Below are 22,700 nucleotides of genomic sequence, written 5' to 3' on the forward strand. Positions count from 1 at the left end.
GATTAGTGCCAAGTTGTACCACACTGCTGAGCGCAATCTGTCACTTAGACAGCGGGAGAGCGGACGTGAAATACATTCAGTCCAACTGGGCGTCAGGAGGGGGTGAGACACAAAGAACAGACAGAGGAGAGGACACACATGAAGTCCATCTTCAGTGGGATGAAGACGTTTACTGTACCTTTGTGTCAAGGACAGACATAATTCTGTCTTTGGCTTCCCTCACATTCTCCCTCTTCCCGCACACCTTGATGTGTGGATCTGCAGGAGGGGGGAAAAAAAAAAAAGAGAAACATTAACAGTGGAAGAGGAAGAGTGCGTTTAAGGTGCGAGTGAGTGCAGAGACAGAACGTGAGAGCGAGACACAAGCCAAACCCGTTTAATCAAACATGACACAGCAGTCTGCATTTGTCAACAAATTACAGCGCGTCAGAGAACAGCTCTGCAACAGTAATTGCTGCTTTGATATCTGCCGAGACTCATTTAAGTCGGCGAGCGACCACACCGCGCGGGGAGGGGGAGGGGTGGTGCAGCTCAGTGGAATTACATTCAGCCAAGCCATCAGTCAGAAGAGCCCACAGAAACACTGGAGCTGGAGTGAGCTGTTCTGCCGCAATTTAGCCTTGATAGAAGACAGAGACAGTCATGTGGTGCTTATCGCTTCATTTTCCTGAACCTCATTCTGTCAGTCAGTCACTGCAACTCACACAAGAACTCCTTTTTCGGCGTCTTTCTTTGAGACTTTGTCGCACATGACGCAGTATATCTACATGTGCTTTTTATCTGACGTTTCCTCAAGAAACAATGATTTACCACCCTGCAGGAGAAACTGTGACCTCCTCTTTTAGTGTAAATACGCTCAGTGGGCACAGAGAAGATGCATGTAAATGTCCTCAGAGCCGGAGTAAAGACCTCCTCAGCCTTGAGATACTTCAGCTAAAATAACCAAACACTGCATACCTAAACCATTCAAAGCTAATACTTGCGTCTGTGTAGTGTTGGGTAAGCCTACATCTGGCTCCGCCGCATGCCGGACCCCTGGAGAACGCAAATGTGAAAACACGTGAACGCACGCACACAGATTGAAATGTGCACACACATTTACTACACACCCATGGTCCATTGGCCCTGTGTTAACTGTACTGAGAAGCAGGAAGTCGGCTAAGCCCCCTTCCAGGAATACCCCTCCCCATTCGCAAACTTACAGCATCTCAGATTTACAGTACAGCCTTCAAACGGGACTCACTGATTCAGATTTAGTGTCACAAAGTCGCTGGGACCTTGGAGAACCTCATGGATGCATGTTTACACTTTGGTGCAGAAATGAAGACACCCCGAGAAAAGATGGTCGGAACATACTTTGTGGTGGGGATGGGGAAGGGTCCCGATTTATAGAATGCTTTGGATGATGTACTGCTACGTCACAACTCACAAAAGCCAAACCAAGATGCTCTCTGTGGAGCAGCAAAATGCAAGGAGAGCGCATGATCTCAGTTCTCTTTTGAGAGCGGCAGAACACGGGTTGGCTAGAATGAAGAATTCTGTTCTGACGGAGGTTCAGCTCTCGGTTTAATGGGAAACGGGGACTACGTGGATCATACTGTGCTAAGAAACTGATTGTCACAGTGGTCAGGCACGCTCAACACACACTACAAGAGGTACTAGATCAAATGAGAGAGTTCACAACAGCTCTCAGAAGGCTCGAGGGGTAAGAACTAAACAAAAACCAAGCTGAGACAGGAAAACAAAACCAAGGAAAACAAAAGGAAAACGAGCAGAGAGAGCGGTCAGAGACCTATCACAGCCTCAGCGTTGGTTCCAGGAAATTTTCCCATCATACAGCTGCTGCTGTGAACAAAAGAAATCCCTCCACTTCCTCCTGCGGTGCCCCGTATGACCAGTAGAGGGAGTAGGGTTCTTCCAGTGTCTAACCTGCACAGCACATCTGGCAAACATTAGCCAGCCTAAACGAGTGTTGCAGTCGTGATGTAGAACACCCCCGCATTTTTGAAATGGACTGTGCTGTGTGCTCCTTTTTGATGATTGATTGTGGAATAAAAAAATGAACACTTTAAGTCTCAATTTGGCTCACACAACACCTAGAAAAGCAAACAAAAAACAAGAGAAGACTTGCAGCTGCAAAAAGTGTTTCAGTCGCACAGATTTTACACAGCTCCACTTGACAGAGAAGAAACCTTTTGACCCGGAGCTCTGTACTGGCAAAGCTGGAGCATATTTCCAGCTGAGAACTACATTCAAAAATACCACACAAATGAAGGGAATTAAGCCCTTTTGGCTCTGCGTTTCTCATTCAAAACATCTGCAGAAATGTTGAAACAGACAATTGGCAAGAGGGAGCGGTATTAAGATATTTATCACATCGAAAACAAAAACTCTTAATGAGTTTTAGAAATAAGAACACGTGTTGAACATAAAGCATGTAACAGCATCGACCATCGTGTCACACAGCTCTGAAGCTGCAGATCTGACTGGTGTGTGTGTGTGTGTGTGTGTGTGTGTGTGTGTGTGTGTGTGATATGGCTCCTCGCTGTGTTAAATCACTAACAGGGTGCTGATGATGGCTAGCCCCGCAGGCTAACAACTGGCCTTATCACGCGTATGCAGGTGGCGGGGATGGCTAGCTGCAGGTGATGAATGAGATGGAGGAGCTGGCATTTTGATGGAGCGTCGTCCTGTATAGGGAGAGGTTGCAACATACAAATCTCCTCACGTGCGCTGCTATCCAGCCGAGTGTAACTGGTTCCAGACGGCCCATGAAAGCGAACGCACAAGTGCAGGAAAACAAGGCAAACTAAAGCTTACAGAGTATGAGTTTACATTAAAACCACCGGCACCAGCAAAACAACTACGTCACTGGCTATTTTAAGGGCAGAGCGAGTGAGTTTTGCGTTGCTCATGTCCAATGAACGAGTGATGAAGGGAGAAAGGAATGCGGACGATTGTTTCAAGCAATTTTCCTGACGGCTTCTGTGAGGTGTCAGCTACCAGGTGTTGCATCTTAACTCATCCACAGCCGAATTTAAGCCTGAGTGGAATATTCTTAATTTAGCCCTGGTGCCCTCCCATGAGCTCACACGGTCAGTTGCACATATCTCTTCTCCCACAAATGCATTCGCTCATGAGATAAAGTGAGAATGCAGCATTCTTCCCCTCCGCTCCTCTCGGTTTACGCAACACAGGGCGAAGAATCAGACTGACGATGGGTCAAATAGCTTCACTTCGTATGCAGAACATCTGACCCAGGTGGTGATGGATGCAGGTTTTGTGAATGAACTAAAACTTTGGGAGAAATGGATGGTTGGAGGTGAATGGATTGCCAGGACTTACAGTTGATTAAGCATCCAGGGGGAAGATTCTGATGTAACCCCGTCAACTGTTTTCTGTGAGGAAGTTACATAATGTCATTGGATTCCACATCTGGCTGGAAGACGCACACCAGCAATTCCCCAAAGGACAACAAAGTGGGCATAGCTACATCGACTCCTCACCCCCGTCTCACCTCCTCCCGGAAGAGCTTTAAATAACCGTGATAATGTTTTATTGGTAACAGAGCGCTGCAGCAACTTAGCCAATAAGTGCGTGAGCTCTGATACAAGCGACTCCCACCACTCCGCCTCCTCAGCTCTATCACGAATTCCTCAGTGCACATGAAGGTGCTGGCTCGAGAGGAACGGAAAACATGCAAACTTCCGTCTTTTCAACCTTCTCAATTAACTTTTTAATAATTCATGCCAGTGCAACCTTGAATCCTTCCCTCTGATCAGTCCAGTGACTTTCCTGAGAACATATTTCCAGTTCAGGACAACACAGACTCATGATCATTAACCTCTCAACTATGCTGTTATGCAAGATTCGCACATTAAGTTTAGTTTAGCTTTTACTTTCATTGCTACACATCATAGAAATGACCTAAGCGGCGTTTAAGTAAAACATTTCAGGGCAGGTATGCAAACTGCGCTTATGGACTTTGATGCATGGCAAGTTAAATATTTATTTGAAATCTCATCACACATTCTGTAGGTGCATCCTTCACTAAAGTTGCACAAGGCAAAAGCAATGGAAGCAGCACATGGATCCAGTGTAACAATAGCCTGAGTACGGGATTAAAAAGGAAAAAAAAAAAAGTCACCTTTTTTGGATTTGGCTCCGATTTTCAGCTTGGACGGCCAGGCTATCTGCGTCTGGGTCTCGTCCATAATCTGGAAGAGAGGGAGGGAGGTCTGACATCAGCTGATCGCAGATATGAGTATTGGCAGGTGAAAACAAACAAACACAAAATATAATGTTTAATGTTGACATCATGATTACATAGTTTTGCAGCAGCGCCCTTTGAACTCTGCTGCTCGCATCGGTTTGCAACACGTGAGCAAGCAGAGGAAGAACAAATTATCAGCCCGTATGCATGCTGATCATAATTATTATGTGAAAGCTAGTGGGGGTTGGGCTGCAGTCAGTATTATATAGGGCGTTTGTAGAATTACTTCAGTGTCTCAATGTGGTTTTGGCTGAGCTTGAAGTGTGCTCGACTCCTCGCTGCTCCTCCTGTAATAACAAACATTCATTTTCCTGATGTTAAAGAACATATGAAACAAGGTATCAGCAGCCAGCAGTTACAAAAAAGCTTTACATGAAGTACAACGGCTCACAAAAACAATCTTTAAGGGTCACAGAACCCAAGAAGTCAAAATAGCTGTGAGTCCAGTTTAAACATGTCTGGTGATATTAGTTTATATGATGTTTCCAGACACAGCTTCATTTCTGCTCGACACCCAAATTCTCCCAACCGAACGCCACCAGAAAGAAGAAGAAGAAGAAGAAGAAAAACCTGAGTGCACTTGGCTTTGGTACATGTGAAAAATGCCAACAACAATCTATACGAGAGCCCTTTGACAAGTCTAGTCATTGCAAACCAGGAGCATGTGTATCGATGTGAAAAAAGCAAGCTGCTGGCAGCACACAAAAAGAGTAAAGAGCCGGTCAGGACACTGTCAGTGTTCCAGTCAGGGAAAATCTATTATCCAAGCGCCTGCTCCTCTTTTCAGCCATGAGGAAGCTCTCACCTTGCTTGGCTTTCTGGCTACAAACCCACAAACAAACCCCTTGAGAGCTGCCAGCCATGGCTGATGTTAGCGAGGGGAAAAAAAAGCAAGTGGAAAAACTGTCAAACTTTCCCAAAAACGAGGAGCTGACAGTCTCTCTCCTCAGAGCCCTGTCCTCCATGTGCACTACCCGTGTTTTCACAAAGGTCCTGCGGTCTTTTCTTTGTTTTATTACTTTCCGGGGGTTTGTGCTTTCGGGGTGGAGAAGATATGAATTTCTCAAAGTGTTCAGCCACGTGATCCAGCACTGCTTCAAGCCATTACACGAGCAGCACTTTAGGCTCCTCGGTGGCCCAGCGCATTAAGCAATGAGCCATGTATTGTAACCGAAATGGGACAGAGGGTGCATTAAGAGCCATCAGCGCTCCCAGTGAAGATTAGATGTTCGGCTTATTAGCGCTGCTACGGCGATTCGCAGCCTTCATTATTTTAAAAACACTTTCAAATTATATCTGTTTTTTTTTTTTCTTGCCAAATAAAGAGCTGCAGCCTGTATTCCTGCGAGGACTGATGCACAAAACGAAAAGGGAAGTGCTTAAATTCCTCCATATGCTCTTCTGGAAGTAGCACAGTCTGTTTGGCATCCTTTACAACAAATTCTGACAGCTTATCCTCTTCCAGTCTCACACACCTGTAAAACAGAGAGGCAGCTTTGAAAGGCTGATATGCGCCTTTCTTTACTTTGGGCTATATACCCCAGAGTCCATGATGGTTGACTGGAAGCCTTTTCAAGCCTCACCGATTTTCTACAACATCATGTAATCACATAGAAGCACGAGAGGCCAGACGAGGAATGAGGCGCCGATGCCATTATTCTGCCACTGGCAGACTAAGATAAAACTTTATTAAGCACCGTTCGATTTATCAAAGCAAGCTGGAAGCCATTTCTTTCGGCCTCTGCATTGTAAATTCACAGCAAGAAAATGAAGAACTCCTCCTTCAAAGGCGAGTTTGTACGTTCTTTAGCAAAACAGGATTAGGGCATTCCTCAGAAAAACTCATAAAACAGATCGGTGGAAGCCAATAAAATCATTGCAAAACACATTTGCACAACAAAAGTCTATTTACTGATGTTTTGTTACATTCTTCCTTCTCCCTCTTAAGCTCTTGGCCCAAGTTGCATATCTTTGGGCATCATCATTATTCATCTTATGGCAGAGGAAGACTCTTCCAGACATTCTTCATGATTTATCCTGCCTGTGCCTCCATGTTTACGTCTAGGTTCTACTGAATGAATCACAGAACCAAACGGAATTTTCGTATCATCTTGAGCAAAGAAAAGAAAGGCCGAATTCCTTTCAGATGATCTCACCCAACTGCTTTTCTAAGGAATTCTTCTGTGGCATCATCAAAGTGACGAAGATGAAAACGGTTCCAGCTTTAGCATCCAGCATGCTAATGATCCTCCACTAATGTCCTCCAACTGGAAAGCTTCCCATCCCTGTTCTCTGCAATAATATCACAAGTGCTGCAATAACATTATCAGTCTATTCGCTCAGAATAGTTTTACACGCAATAAAATCAGCCTGAAACCAAAATCTGATGAGTTCTGCCTTACTGGGTTTCAAACTAACCCGCGGCAGAGGCCACTCTAATCTACAACATGACACCCTCCTGCCGTCCTCTCGTATATGTGAGAAACGCTAATAAATCACTAATTCCAGGCAGCTAAACGCAAACCTTTTCTCCATCAACTGAAGGCACGTGCTCACCACAACAGCTGGATGTAACAAAGGACAAAGAGAAATCCCTTTAACTTCTGCCTTCACTCTCTTCTTTTTTGGCTTTCGCACTGAAAAACAGTCGTACGTGACAATGGCAGATGCGTCTGGATTTGGCCAGGGAGACTTTCAATTTAAAACCACAAATTAAAGAAATACAACACTGTCACCACCTCTCAGGGGCACAGTGGCAATGTGGGAGCAAATGAGTGTAACGTGTTAAACACAATGCAGTGTAGAAGCCCCAGAAAAGCAAAAGTTTACTTTTCCATTTGTATCAGAGACAACTCTAATTATTCTTTCCTGAAATTATGAAACTATATGGCTTATGCCTCATCAACTTTTTCTCTAAAAGGGCCTTGTCCAGAGAGTCCTGTTTCCTGTCCAGCGTTGCTGTTCTTGGCAGCGTCCTGCAGATGGGACTGATTTCTGACAGACCACACACCATTTTAAAGGGTGGACGGCGTTTATTTTTATGAAGGCGCTAGCAAATACCTCTCAAATGGGTCACGATATTTGCACAAATTAAGTTACCTACACATTTAACGTTCCACCCTTTCTTCTCTGCCACTCCACCCTTTCTGGGATGAATAAATACATAAATGACCACGGTTCTGATCAGTTTCACGGTGCAACCTTGACACGATGATTGGCTCTTAGAGGTTTGCAGCTGGTGTACGCGGACGTGTGCGGAGCTGTACGTGAAATCAAACAGGATATCATTAAGGCGGTGTCCAGAGAGAGACCACATGTGCTCAACACACGTGACTGTGTGTGTGTGTGTCTGTGTGTGCGTCTTTGTGTGTATACGCATAAAAACAGCAGCAATCAACATGGCAGAGGCATGTTTCCTGGCCCGTACTGCAATGGCGCAGCTGTTGATACAGCTGGAATGTGTGTGTGTTTGGGAGGGGGATACGGAGGGCTGTTGTGGGGTGCAGAGAGGTTTCGAGCCGAGTTTAGAGGCTGACTGAGGGAACTGCATGGACTGAATCTTCCCCACGAGACTCAACAGTCATATCTGAGTTCATGTTCACAATCCAAGCGCCAACTTGCAGCTACAGCCCCCGTTACACCTCAGGGCTCATACGGACATGTGCACCGTTATGAAAGAGCAACACACACTGCAAGGAGGGAACCTCTGCAAAAACAGTGTACTGTTGAAATCAGGGCTGCAGCGGTATCACAGCACACCGTGGTGTGAAGATCGACGGTTATCATATCGTGTACCTTTACTTATCTTCGGTATTGAATTCTACATTTTTTGTGTCATTAAAAGCATTTTTTTCAAGTTGATAATATCAAGTTTCAGGTCTGTCTGGACATAATATTTTGTGAAATTATACCAAAGTTCATTTATTTCTTTAACAACAACAACTGAGTAATACCGTACACTCTGAGGCTTTTTCATCATACAGTGAATCTCATACCACTGCAACCCTAAAATGAATCAACCCTACATGTCATTCTAAATTAATTTAAGCCACTTAATAAACACAAACATTCGTTCATTTACATTTTGCTTCAATATCACTCATACTGACCCAGTTCTGTCAACATCTCACAATTCTGTGCCAACCAAATATTTCATCCTGACAGTGTTAAACCTGCGCTGTGGAAATTCTGTCTCCCCCGTCTGGCAGTCAGCATAAGTACACAAACACTGTCGACGTGCTTATGAAGCCACAGGCTCCGCCATGCTCCGAGTTGCTGTCGCCTACTCTGCTGCTACGTTGCTGAACCTTCAGTAAAACGGATCACTACTGCAGTGCCAGATTTAATAACTCCGGTAATGACATATCTGGTGGTGATAGGTTTAATCAGATTGTGTGAACTCGTTTGGCAAGAGCTTGAATGTAACGGATGTTCATTTATATATAAAAGTCCCGCACCGCAGGTTTAAGTTTTCCTATTTGCCGTGTCAGCGCAGTGAAATACAAGATGGCTCAGTCCTATAAAGCGAATGAAATGAATTACGCCTGGCCGGAGATCTGAGCGCACTGGCACTTCGACATCACGCCTGGCATTATTTACACAGCCACAACTCCTGGGATGGAGATGGAAGGGAGATCAGAGATGAACTCGCCAGGGGTTCAAAGGCATCTCTCAACCCAAATCCACTCCAAGCTCTTCTGTGGCGCACAGCTATCGGCTCGACCAGGCGAGCTTCTCGGCTCTCTGCTGTCCCACGCCTCAACTCCCGCGCAGCTCTCCAAACGGCTTTGTGGTCTGTGCCAATGATTTGACACTCCAACAGTTTAAAGTCCAAAACTTTCACTGCACAACAGCGCGCTGAACTGTTCACCGACACACGCTTTCTGCTAAACCATCAAGCACTTCATTTGCAGAAAAATCCCCTTTGTTGCACAAGCCTGTTCACAATGACACAGCAGCGGTTTCATAAAATGCAAAGATGAAATAGAGTTGAAACAGCAGGCGGGAAGAAGAGGAACGGGGGACGAGCAGGAGGGACAACACGAGGCAGAGACCAAAACAAAGACAAAGAAGAAAGAGGGACATGTAGCTGTTGAGATTCCCTCATGTGAGCAGCGGGGACTTGCACACGGCTAATTTCCCAGCTGTGGCACCCTCCTGTGGTCTGCCATCCTTTTTACTTTTTCATTGACTGCACAAAGAGGGTGGACTGTTTGCTCTCTGTCACAAAATGTTTCTCTGGACTCAAAGGAAGTCCAGCAGACAGTGAGTAAGAGGGTTTGATCAACCACAGCGAGCGGGCCTGGGGAGAAAGTGCGGGGGTGGACCATTTTATGCTGCTCTCGTCAGCGACTCCAAACTTAAGTCTCACTGCTGAGGCAACTACGAAATCTCATTCCCAAAGCCGAGTGAGTAAAAAGCGTGAGTGTCAGAAATGACCATATGCTGCCTTACGTGAGGGAGAGAGCTGCTATGCACTCTCACTGAGTGTGTGTGTGTGTGCGTGTGTGTGCGTGTGTGTGTGTTGTGGTAGATGGGTGGTGGACGGGCAGGAAACGGTCCAACTAAGAGTTTCCATTTTCATCAACTTCAAGGTATTTCACACACCTCATCCATTTTCTTTCAACAACAGTGTTCCACAGTCGCACTCAGTGTTTATTTTCCTGACTTTAATTGAGCATGTATGGTGATCACGCTATCAGAGGGAAACTGTACAGACGTATCCAAATGGAAATCCTACAATAAAAACAGGACTTTCGCCCTCCTCCTTTACTGCTCTTCGCCAGCCTGCCAACCCAAACAGCTGCACGCTAATTTCTAATCGACAGTTTAACCTCTAGTAACCACCGGGTCTTTGAACGAGCTGTGACAAAATTCAAGCCAGAGACTTTAAAAGCTGGCGAAGTCAAAACAGCAGCAGCAGCAGCCGTACGGCGAGGCAGACACCTCCACTGCATATCTTAAACATTGGAGTTATATCCAAACCAAAAGAGGTGGAGGCAGAACTACAGCATATCTAGAGTCCTTGTTAAAATTCCAAGGAGGGGAATCTTAAGGCGCCTGGTTTGCATTACTTGGTTTTTTGAAAACTGCTTCAGGGACAGTTAAATTGCCTCCTTCTTTGACATTTAACTCAGCTTCCGAACCTCCAAAACCAAATACGGAAAATAGACAAAAGAGGAATGCTAAAGCAAACCGCTGCCCATCATTTATTTCATTACAGCCCATTAACATACTATAGAGTTCAACATATTCAGGAAACTGGATTTTAAACAGGAACGAGTCAACTCGAGATGCTTACAGAGAACCACATAATTAAAGAGATACCTTCATAATAACTGCTGTCAAGATTCAATTAGTGTCAATGGTTAACTTTGCTGAAGATGTGATTGCTTTCATTTTTGGTGCCATGTGAAAAGTCTGTCTACGTTCATTCTTGGGGTTTTTATTTTTTTGATATATTGATTTTGTATTTTATAAATTAAACAAATTGCAGACCGAGGTCGTCTTTTTGTCAGTTCATGAACACGTTTACTGTCTCAACAAACATTTATGGTTGCTTTCCCTTTCATTGTTGATTATTCTCTCAATTAATTGATTAGTTGTTTGGTCTATAAAATGTCAGAAAATGGCGAAAGAAGTTCAGCAGTGTGTCCCAAAGCCCAAGACGATGTCCTCGAATGTCTTGTTTTGCCCACAACCCAAAGATATTCCATTTATGGTCACAGAGGAGTGAAGAAACCAGAAAATATTCATGTTTAAGAAGCTGAGATCAGAAAATTTTAACTCTTCTTTCTCAAAAAAATTATCCAAACTAAGTGATTATCAAAATAGCTGGCGGCCAATTTAATAGCTGACAACTTATCAATGACTTGTCACAGCTCTACTTATACGTCAAAAACATCAGAAAACGTTGTTGCCAAACAGGTCACTGCTGTCTCGACTGTTCACAACATTTTCGATAAATTCCAATCTGGTTCTCGTTAGAAGTGTTCCACTGACACGGCTCTTCTCAGAGTCTCCAGTGACATAATGACGCCTTCTGATGTGGGTCAATGCTGTCTTGGTGCTGCTGGTTGGCACAGCTTTCATTACTGCAGATCATAGCATCCTGACTGGTTCTCCTCCTTTCTGTGTTGCTTGGTCCTGACAAGCCTGAAACCGCTGCTCTTTCCTGCGGTGTGCCTCAGGGCTCTGTCTTGGGTCCTATATTATTCGCCTTGTATTTGCTTCCCTTAAGCCATATTATTAGCAAATTCAAAAAGGTATCACGTATCACTGACGGCATCCAACTGTAATCTCTTTTAAGCCTGATGAGACCAACAAACTGAAATGCTCTGATTGCCTTTAAGGACTGGATAACCAACATCTTTTTACAGTTAAATGCAGATAAGTCTGAGGTCGTTTCATTGCCTCAGATAACATAGCCTCCATGATTCCTCAATGTCGGCTCTTTTTTCAGTGGTACATTCAAATCTTACAAATCTCTGTGTTACATTTGATCAGGCAACGGGCAAACTGTTGACCTGCACATGTTTCTTCCATTTAAGATGCCAAACTCAGCTCTGCTGTATCACTGCCTGAGCTAGAGATGATAATTCATGCTTTTCTATCATCCTGACTACTGTCGTCTCTGGACTGTTTACAAATAGTACAGAATGCTGCTGCACGGCTGGTGAACAGGTCCAGCAGGAATGCTCATATCACACCCATCTTATCTTCCTTACATTGGCTTCCCATCAAGTTCAGGATTGATTTTAAGGTTCTTGCGCTAACATGTATAGACCTGCATGGACAGACATCTGTGCACATCCCTGACCTGCTGTCCTATCACCTGCAGGTCACTTAGATCAACTGTAAACAAATGGTGATTGTGGTTTTGAGGTGGTGGCTCCAACACTGTGGAGTGCTCTTCCTATATACTTTTATTGATGCCTTTAAAAAGCAGCTAAAGGCTAATTTATTCAAACTAACCTTATACTGTCTGGAAGTATAATTCTGTGTGTGTTTCAGGTCTGTTCTTGTTTTTTTTCTTTTTTTTTCTTTTTTTTTTTTTTACTGTTTTAAGTTGTTTTTATTTTGCAAAGCACTTTGTAACCTTGCTCTGTGAGAGGTGTCTTACTTAATAAACCTTACTCACTTACTTTAGGAAAGTCACTGCAACTTCATTAATGAACGTTCAGATATGATTTCATTGTTCGAGACACGGAGGCTTTAGCAGAACAAAGACTAATCCTCGTAGTTAAAATTTGTTGGACAATCATTAATTAACAGAAAGAACTACTTAAAAATGACAATAAACCCAGACAGGGTCACACACTCGAGTGATTTACGTGCACTAGTGTAATGAGTTGTGACAAAAAAATATATTCAAGACTATTAAAGATCACTGAGGCAAATCTTTGCTTTATTGCATGTAATGAAGCTTCAGAGCATTAATTAATTAAATCAGTGACAAAGACAAATCAATGAGGCAGAGCTGGCTGGAGCAGGCCTGTGTTCAGCCTCTCTCTCATGTTAGACTGCAGGTGATCTGATATATTATGTAAGTGAGAAAGGCCCACAGTGTTGTGTCAGCTGTGTTATAGGATCGGAGCCCTGGAGTGACTCCACGTCAGTGTTGTTCCCTTGTTTTTGTTTGTTTTGATGTGTAATTACAAGTGACTGAGGAAGCACCTGACATCTGCTCCTTTACCAGCAGAGAATCGCTGGCTCAGTGGGCTTGAACGCAACCCAAAGACAAAGCAAACACGGTCCAAGTTCAGACTGCAAACTCACCTTCTGAAAGAAATCCTCCCCGCCGTTGACTCTCCCCTCAGAGGCAGCTACAGTGAGACAGAGAGAGAAAAATAAATTCCTAAAACCACACAGAGCCATCAGTTTTACATACACAATGTAACCTTAACACGGCCAAATCACACGCAGATTATCCAGTCTCCTTGAAATGTTACGGTACCTTCACTCACAGCAGTGTTTATGGTGGATTGCCATTTCTTTGGATATTGTGTTTGGCACGGCCACTGATGCTGCCCATTTGCAGGAACGGACGAAAATGTTCCAAGTCATTTTCTATAATCCTGGAGATTGGACACAGCTTCCGTGTAACAAATTGACGGATACTTTGAAAATATTTGGGCATCTTACAGTGGCCGTTAATGGAGTATTTCAGACCACATTTGGTGTCCCTTTTCACACTTCTTAAAAGAAGCTTTCACACTCTAGAAATTCGTCTGTCAGCATACTGTACACTTCCAGCTTTGAATGAAAGAGCTAGCAAAAATGAACAGCCCAAAATCACCTGTAAACAAAAGAAGCACTTAGGAAAGCCCTGGTGTTTTAAAGTAGTTTTCCCAAGCAGGTAAAAATGCCAAGAAAGTCCCTGAGCTCATACAGTAAAGCTGGACAGAGACGAAGAGCCAACCACCGAAGCAAGTCAGGCCTGCGGTCGCTCCAACACATCTGCAAGTCCTTCAAACTGTGGCAGCTCCGTTGATGCAAAATACATATCTGCTCTCCAAGGAGAATTCTCATGTTCCTCTGTCATTTGGGAATACAGGGAATGTTTAATGATGCATTTCAGCCAGCGTTCTCGGGATGGATCTGCTGCTGTCTGTACAAATCTGGGTCAGGAGCAGCAGCACAGTTGATGTGGGTTACACAGTTCAGTCATAAATGCTGACCCTGGTGCACCGACAAGAATTAAGCCACAATTAGAAGAAAACCAAAGTTCTGCTGCGTTTCATCTGCAGATGACAAAGCTTCGATTTGAGAATAAATAGCTGAATTACTTCAAATATCAAAGTGACTGGGGAGTTTCAATTTCTGAATCCTTGTTCCAGCTTCGCAGCTGTGCTGATTTTCTTTGTCTTCATGAAAGGAAACTCAATATCTTCATATTCTGGACTGTCGGTAATCTGAGCAATCTGAAGACGTCTCTTTGGGCTTCAGGAAACTGTAACAGGCATTCGTCCCTCATTTCTGATTGACCAAATAATTTTTTTAAACATTATGTAAATTGGTAAATTAACTGATAATGAACAGTCCTTTGTTGCTAAACTTCAAAAAAATACAACCCTGATTCAAAAAAAGTTGGGACTCTGTAAAACATAAATCATCTGCAAGTGAACGATACTGACAAGCTTCTTACTAAGTGTTGCTGAGCTCATGTATTAACATCCTTCATACAGTCATGTGTTCACAAAGTGGTGAAACTCACTCCATCCTCGCTTGTGAACAACTGAGTCTTTCCAGGATGCCCCTTTCACACCCAATCATGATACCATCATCTGTTACCAATGAACCTGTTTACCTGTGGAATGTTCCAAACAGGTGTTTTTGGAGCATTCCACATCTTTCCCAGTCTTTAGCTGCTCCTGTCCCAACTTGTTTGAAACGTGTTGCTGCCATCAAATTCAGAATAAGCAGATATTTACAACAAAGTCAACAAAGGTTAGAAAAGTATCACACTGTATCACATCCCTACACCAAAAAGGTGACTATTAATATATATTATTAGGGAAAAAGGAGAGAGAGGACAGAGTTGGGAGTCTCCTCATCAGTACTTTAGTTTTAATACATGATAACATCCTCCAGACTGAAAATATTTCATGACTGTAAGCACAACACACACTGTCATTTCAGCTGTAATGAAACTGTGAAGAACACCAGAGCCACAATAGGAAAACCTGTTCCCTTGAAAAGCACTATATGGTGATCACCATCCATGTGAATCCTGGGTGTGAAAGGCATTGTTATGACTTTCTCTATCAGCACCACATTTCAAGGCACAAACACAGAAACTGAAAACCCTCACAAAACACAAGGTTCATTTTCATCTAGACGCGCCATTATGGCCCTCAGCGATGCAGTAATGCCAACATCATGAGCCTTTAACAAGTGTTTGTACTTACACAGTCTGCCCAGTAAACAAGCTCAGGCCACAGTTTATGAAGACATGGAGACTGGTGTGCCTTGGCTCAACGGCTAAGTCAATTTCACATAAAACCTGTGTACATCAAGCACTCATCACCCCATTACAGTGAGTGAACCGGTGGAGTCTGGCTACTCGTTGGCTCAACGTTCAAAACAAAGCATAACAAAAGGAAATCTAAGAAGGATGCAGATTAGAAACTGATTGTCAGTGTAGGGTAACAAAAGTTTAACGGCATTTCAGAGCCTATTTTCATGAAACGATCACAGAAATGAAAGAAATATTCCCACCACCATCACCCTTCCACTATTCTTATCCTCCTTAATCTGCTGCGTAGCCTCAACGTAAACAAGACAATGTCCAGTTCAATACTTCAACCGCAAAGTAAAGTAAATAAACAGACTGCCAATCCATTGAGCCACGGCACATTCAATTACGCCAGCGTTTTAATCACATGACCTACTTTGGAAACACAGCCGAGAAAATTCCAGCCGTCTACTGGAGGAGTAACATTAACAGATGGAAAGGGTCACAGATGGGGAAATAACAGCGTTGCTAAATCAATGTGGGACGCCTCTTCAGCTGCTTCAAGAGCAGCTAACGTTACAGTAATTTCACTGAGTGGCTGCCGCTCACGGCCATGCACGCAGCCAAATGCTGTGCAGAAACAGTAAATACAACGGAAATGCAGCAAGCTGTAAACACTGATGTGGACTGAATATAACACAAGCCACATTTATATTAAAGAGTTAGAACTATGACGATTCAAGTTCAGAGATAAGTGATTAATATTGACAATTACATAAATAGTTTATTTCGCAAAAATTCGAGTTGTTGAAGGGATGGGCCCTTGTCCTGATCTATGTCCAGGACAAATAGTGGCAGTTTCATTGTGGCTCTAGCTGATGATAAAACTATGTGTGCCTCATTCACATAAACAGAACACATTTGGATCATTTGATGATCGTAAGCAGAAGCGTTCATGTCCAATATTCAGTTTGGAGAACATGCAGCTTTGGGGTATAGTGACAGAAAACAGCTCTGAGTGAAGAGCTCAGCTCTTTGGTGGCCTGAAGTTATCCAAGATTATGAAAGACCCTGCTGCTGGTGACTGCAAGCGTTTCCTGTAAGTACTAAGACAAACAAAGCGGAGCACAACAACAACAACCAACAGACTGGTTTTTTCCTACTGTGATCGAGCCAGTCGCTCCTTTTCTCTGTGGTCTCAGTATTTTTTTTTTTTTTTAATCATCCAAACAAAAGTAAATCCTAAAGGTAATTCTCTGTCATGGAAAATGAATGAGACATAAAACAGGCCACATGGTCAACCAATTAAAATGCCAATTTAGAAACATTGGCACGAGGACAGTAATGGAATGATATAATGACGCTGAACTGGATTCTTTTAATCTTCTTATAGGTTTCACTTGAACTGTCGCTGATTTGTAAACTCACTGGATGCAGAACAGAGGTCTCCTGTTCTTCACAGAGGAAACGTGCTGAGAGGGAAACAGAAGAATAACCTCTCTGCTGTATGTCTGCCTGAGCTGTGCGGATGCTGTCATGCAAAGTGTCAGATGTGACCTACTGCTCCGCCACTAAGTACCACAATTACGCCCAGTAATCACCATGTGACAAACACCACCAGCTGGGCAGGCCTGTGCAGGTAGCATTAGCATGATAACTGCATGTTAATACTAGGGAATTCAAATTTCTGCCTGAAGGAATTTGATTTGAAATTTACAACATTTATCCATGAAATGAATCGGATTTGCTATGGACACATACAAATAAATACAGATTTAACATCAGCCTCTAATGTTCATAACATAGCATGCACCTAAACTGACACTGCTTAGCTTCTGTGTTGGTACTCGTGCCTGCTTCTCCAAACTGGGGGTGTGCTGACTGCCATCTGGACTGACTATACAGAAAAACCTCACACAGCTACACTTCCCATTACCCTGATCCCAGAGTTTCCTTACTGTATGTCCACTACACCTGACCCCAACAGCAGTGGTGGCACTACAGGAAACACAACTCTAATACAAGGGGAACATTTTCCAAGGAGGAACCAAGGAGGAGCAGCAACAATAATGGCGACTGCTACAGACAAGACAGACTGCTGCTATCGAGGCTGTTCTTTACCCGAGAAACAGCTTGTGGCCTTATAGTGATGTTACATTCTGCTAGAAATCAGCTGGATTGAGGGAATGTCACCCTGAAGACAGAAATGATGGAGTGTAAAGAGTTTTCTCATATGAGGCAAGCCTCTCGCGGAGAGTCATACACATGCACAAAAGGCAGTCGTTTCCTTTTTATCAGCCGATGAAGCCAACTGATGAATTAAAACAGCACACAGACCATTAAACCATGTTTTCTGTGGCACTCTGTCAGCAGTATTAGATTTTCAGTTATTAACATTTAAGTAAAAACTCTGAAGTCCAAGTCAAAAAAAAAAACACAAATTCACAAGAAAGGCTTGGCTTTTAACCCCACAACAAGCAAAAAGGCAAACACAAACAGTGCAACAGCAGCTTCGGCATTTGAGTGCAGGGAGCTGAAAGAAATCTGATATGGAAACATGAGTGAAAACATGAGCCATGTGCGCAGGCAAAAACATCCTGGTGGCACATGTGTGCCGTGTAAAGCGGCCGTGGGAGAACCCAGAGCAGAGACAGCAGGGGCACAGCAGGGCGTCCAATGAGCTCTGGAACATGTTAGCATATGGAGGCTGATCCTATGTTTCATCCTATGCACCACTTATTCTAAATCTGTGCTGTGTTAGAGGTCTTAAAGTGATGGCTCAGCGCTCTAAAAACAATTGCATGACAACTTTTGGCTTGAATTCGACTTAAAGCAATTTGTTATCAAGCAATAGCTAATTGAGGCATTTGTAGCTATTTGGGGGGCTGACAAACTCTCCTCATTACCCTATGAGCACAAGTCTGGTTCAAGACCTCTGAATGTAAGGTTAAGCTTCCTGTTCACTGATGACCGTGTCCCTGCTTGGAAAAACAACTGCACCAATGAGAGCCTTGTAGCTGGGATTAAGAATAGGAAGGTCTCATCTTGTGCCAGAGTCAGAACAACGGTGACATGCATGAATGAGATCACTGCAGCTACACGGTTCATTGTAAGAGCAGTTACAGAAACAAATCAGCGTTTTCCTTTGATTGACATGAAAAACATGAAGAGGGGAAACTCACCGACTAAACATATCAAAGTCTGTTTACGTGTTTTGGGGAGTGCAGCTGTATTTGTGGTGTAAAGCCTTTTGTGGCTCCAGAGGCAGCTGCATAAAGTCTGACTAATTGCCTTGAGTGATGTCACTTGAGGCAGCAATGGTTGGGGCTGTAGACTATAAGTATGAAAAGAGAAGAAACCAGATCTCTGTAGACCGCTACCCATCTCTGTCTGAGGCAAGCAGCTCGAGGACATGGGATGCTACTAGCACCGAATCCCCTACTGAACCCCTGGGGGTTGAGTTGCATTATGGGTAATGCAAGCACCAGGTTTTCACAGAAAATACAACCCATCCCAAACGGAAAACCGCTAACACAAACAGGATGTGATGGAATAATTTAGCAAAAACATGACTAATGTTATGACATCATTTAAAAAGGAGCCATGATGGTTTTGCACCCTTTTGACTGTAAACTGCATCTATTTTTTGATTGTTACTGACCATCTGGTTGAAATGGTCATTCAAGGGCGCACCAACCTCTGAGACTTGAGAGTCAGCTGCTGACTGGCAACCTTTTCGATGCAAATTCAAATATGGTGGTTCACAACTTCACATTCTTCACAACATTCACGTTTGCCATCTTTTAAATTTGATTTGCCAACAACACAAGATTAGAAGGGAAGAAGCAAAGATCTTTTTTCGTCTTTGCCCATTTTCCCAAAGAACTGACAGGGATATTACCACAAAAATGCATAGCTTATGCCTCATTACTTAGATAACCAAGAAACCTATTATTTTGTCTGCCATCTGAAAAACCCAATTTTAAATTATAGGCCTTTCTTAAGACAAAAATCAACTGAATGGCTGGACAAGACTTTCACAGCACATCCCCAGTTTAACATATATTCTTCAGCATTCAGTAGCTCTGATTTATGTCCAAGATGCTTTGTTTCATTCGTTTCTCAAGCACTCAAATGGTCTAATAGTGTTTTTTTGTTGGCCCAGGTTATGTGAGGACAATGCAATGCTCCTCCCTTCCAGCACAGCAGACTGGAAAAGCATCACAGCTGAAAAACGACACAGGACCCCAGAGCACAGATCACATGTTGCAATCAATTCTGTCCTCTGGTGTTTTTCTGAAAATGTGGAGCTAATAATGTGGCACTAATTCAAAGCAGTTATCTCTGTTGTCCATTAATTTGACAAAGTAAACATGGTGGTTACAGTTCAGATACCCACCCTGTAATTCCCTCCATCTAATTATTTAATGTATCTAATCACTGTCACCGCATGTAAAGAAGTGAGAGGAGTTGCTGTGAACGGCAAAAAGGACTCGACGCTGGCAGATGGAGCGAGGTCTGCTATCCATTATTTTGTGGAGAAGCTAACTTTCTGGGAGATTCCGCTGTTTGGACACTGAAGGAATGTAAACAGTGTTGATTTCTACAGTTATGGCTTCGATCCACACACAACAATCAAGAAAACAATAGCGACATAAGCCCTAATAAACCAGATCAAGACATTTTGACGTAGATGTTTTCACTGTGAGATAGTTCACATCCTACACGACTCAGGCCTGATAGAAAAGACTGAGCAGCGGTTCAACGAAAGCCAAATGAGAGCGGACAAATCCACAATGGCTCCCAAAAACAAGAGGGCAAACACCTCATAGTGCAGATGGAAGCCAACATCCATTTATTTTGACCATGCTATATCAGTCGCTCAGTAGCCATCAAATAATAAAGGAGAGTTTATACACCTGGTTACCTCAATATTTGTGCAGTGCCAGAATTATCAAGCAAAAATGCCTCATGTCAAAGGATTCCTATGAAGACAGGAGCTTTTTAGATTACAAAAAGCAAAGGGAGCCCCTAAAGGCACCAGCTAAATCTCTAAACTGCAGAGCTGCTTAGACAAAATCCTCTGCACTGGCAATAATCACAAGAGGGCTTAAGGTGAAACTTGGGACATTCACAGAAAAGTCTGCGCAAGCATTAAAACGAGAAAAGGTTATACAACGTCGGTTTCCTGTGGATGGGATTTCACAAGAAATGACAGCTTTAATCTGGGAAAAGTTTGAGATCTCAGTCCACCGTCTGCTCGCACGCCTTTGCTGAAGTGAGGCAGATTAATATTAAAGCCAGACTCATGAGCCGGCCTGACTGAGAGGACGACGACTCCAGATGAAAGGACTACATTTCCCATGTGTCATGAAAAGAGCGAGAGAGCGTGATGTTTTCACACCAGCTCTCCGGTGTCCCTCCTCTCCAGTGTGCAGCCGCTCTCAGCTGATTCAACATGGAGCTAATGAGAGGGCCTCAGGCAGCTGCAGCCAAACACCAACACACACGCAATGTGACAAACTCACTGGCTGAGAACATTAACACATGCATTTTGAGTGCATCGTACAGATGGCAGACTGAAGAACGTCCAATCTCCTGCTGTGATTAGTTTCAAGTGTTAATTTCAATGTAAAAGGGGAAAATGTGTCCAAATGAATCTGCGATCTGATTTTGGATAAATGTATGTAAAGTGGGTAATCTGCTAAACCTTTTTGACATAAACTCAACTGAAAACAGCACAAAGACAGTAGCTTTAATGTTGGACCTGATCTGCTTCATTGATTTTTGTAAATATCTGCTTGTTCTGCATTTGCTTCAAACAAGTTGGGACAGGAGCAGCTAAAGACTGGGAAAGATGTGGAATGCTCCAGAAACACCAGTTTGGAACATTCCACAGGTAAACACGTTGATTGGTAACAGGTGATAGTATCATGACTGGGTATGAAAGGGGCATCCTGCAAGGGCTCAGTCTTTCACAAGCGAGGATGGAGCGAGGTTCACCACTTTGTGAACACATGAATGGAGACACTTTGTGAAGCTGCTCTTCTGCAAAGCTGCCAACTTGTTTGGAATCGGGGTTCTATATTTCCTGGAATTTTTGATAAAAACAATGTCCGATAGGGAACGCCCAATTTTTGCTAATCAGCTGATGACAAATCAAGGTTGTTAATCGCGTTGCAACAATTGTGTAAATCCAGCATTGCCATCAGGCAGATCAGCTAAATGATTCACCCACAAAATTACTGGACAAAGCCTGAAACAACCAGAGATATTAAAAGGAAGCTACCGCTGTCTAAATGCTGCAGCAGAGTCTTTGACGGCTGACAAATTCATGTCTCGCTGTATCTTTATATGACCTACAACTATTCCTGTCTCTCTTTAGACTAATAAGGAAACATTCAGTACAATCAATAGCATTCAGTCAAGCTGCTGTTCTCATCAATCAAGCCTGAACGCTTCACCTTAAAGACAGGATGTTTCTACGAGTGTATCACCTTGCAGCTGACAGGGAGCTGCCAGTAATTAGGCTGACATCTAAATGAATACAGACCGGTGCCAGCACTCTCGCTCCCCTGTGAACTGCCTTGCACAAGTTGGCGTCTAAACAAAAGACCCCAGCGCCTGAGAAACACTTTAACTGCTTTTCCAAGACAACGGTGGTATCTAATCACCAAGTAAGGTTTGGGGAAGTGTACACATAAAGCAGAACAGGCTGTCTGCTTTATGTGGTCCTTCCTATCAACAGTGCCAGAGAAGTATCCTGAGCTTTCAGCACTAACTTCTTTGTCTCTGTGAAAAGAAAACTGGGAGATTATTAATAATTGGTCTGATACGCCTCCTTCTACTAATCCTGCTTTTGAGATAAAACTGTTTCACCATTCAAGCATCTTGTGCATCGAGTGATTTTTAATTTTACCTCATTGGTTCTTGTCTGTTAACACCTTTCAGTGTGCATGAATCTGGAGGGTATCAGATCTCAATTGCAATTATTTATGACTGACTTCTTTGATAAAAGTCCTCTGTTGCATTTCTGACAAAGCAGCTGCTCAGTGGGTGTTTGCTGCAGCATCAGTAGCAGCCACGGGCATCACCACCTCAACCAGAGCTGAAATATTTAGGAACTAGTGCAGTGGTGATGGCTTGGCCTGCAGCGTTGCTGCTGGCAGGTTTCTCAATATCAATGCCCTGCAGAGCCGGAGAGACCCCTCAGTTCTAGACCCACAGTTTCAGACCTACCAATGTGTCTGAATTTTTAATAATAACAGTTACTTCTGCTTCTTTGTTAAGTGACATTGAATTGACTGAACGTAGGTCAAAGACACAACGCACATGTGAAAAGCAAAACTTACAAATGATGCTGAAAGAAAAGCCCTGTCACTCAAACTCTAACCTTCATGCAGATGTGAGCAGTGAATGAATGAAATCTTTACTGCTAAATCATCACTATTGATAAAATTCCTGCTGAAG

General features: G+C 43.4%; 1 protein-coding gene across 1 annotated transcript in view; it reads right to left on the bottom strand.

The window, feature by feature from the left end:
• bicc1a (BicC family RNA binding protein 1a) overlaps positions 1-22,700 on the bottom strand; it is a 55,519-nt gene that overhangs the window by 23,810 nt on the left and 9,009 nt on the right. Inside the window, exons 2-4 of the mRNA XM_076743658.1 lie at positions 13,052-13,098; positions 4,148-4,217; positions 179-258 (exon numbers count right to left, since the gene is read on the bottom strand). Coding sequence (XP_076599773.1) covers positions 179-258; positions 4,148-4,217; positions 13,052-13,098 — 197 coding nt within the window. The remainder of the gene's footprint in view (positions 1-178; positions 259-4,147; positions 4,218-13,051; positions 13,099-22,700) is intronic.

Source organism: Chaetodon auriga, chromosome 11 (assembly GCF_051107435.1).
Source record: "Chaetodon auriga isolate fChaAug3 chromosome 11, fChaAug3.hap1, whole genome shotgun sequence".
In the NCBI taxonomy this organism is placed as follows: Eukaryota; Metazoa; Chordata; class Actinopteri; order Chaetodontiformes; family Chaetodontidae; genus Chaetodon; species Chaetodon auriga.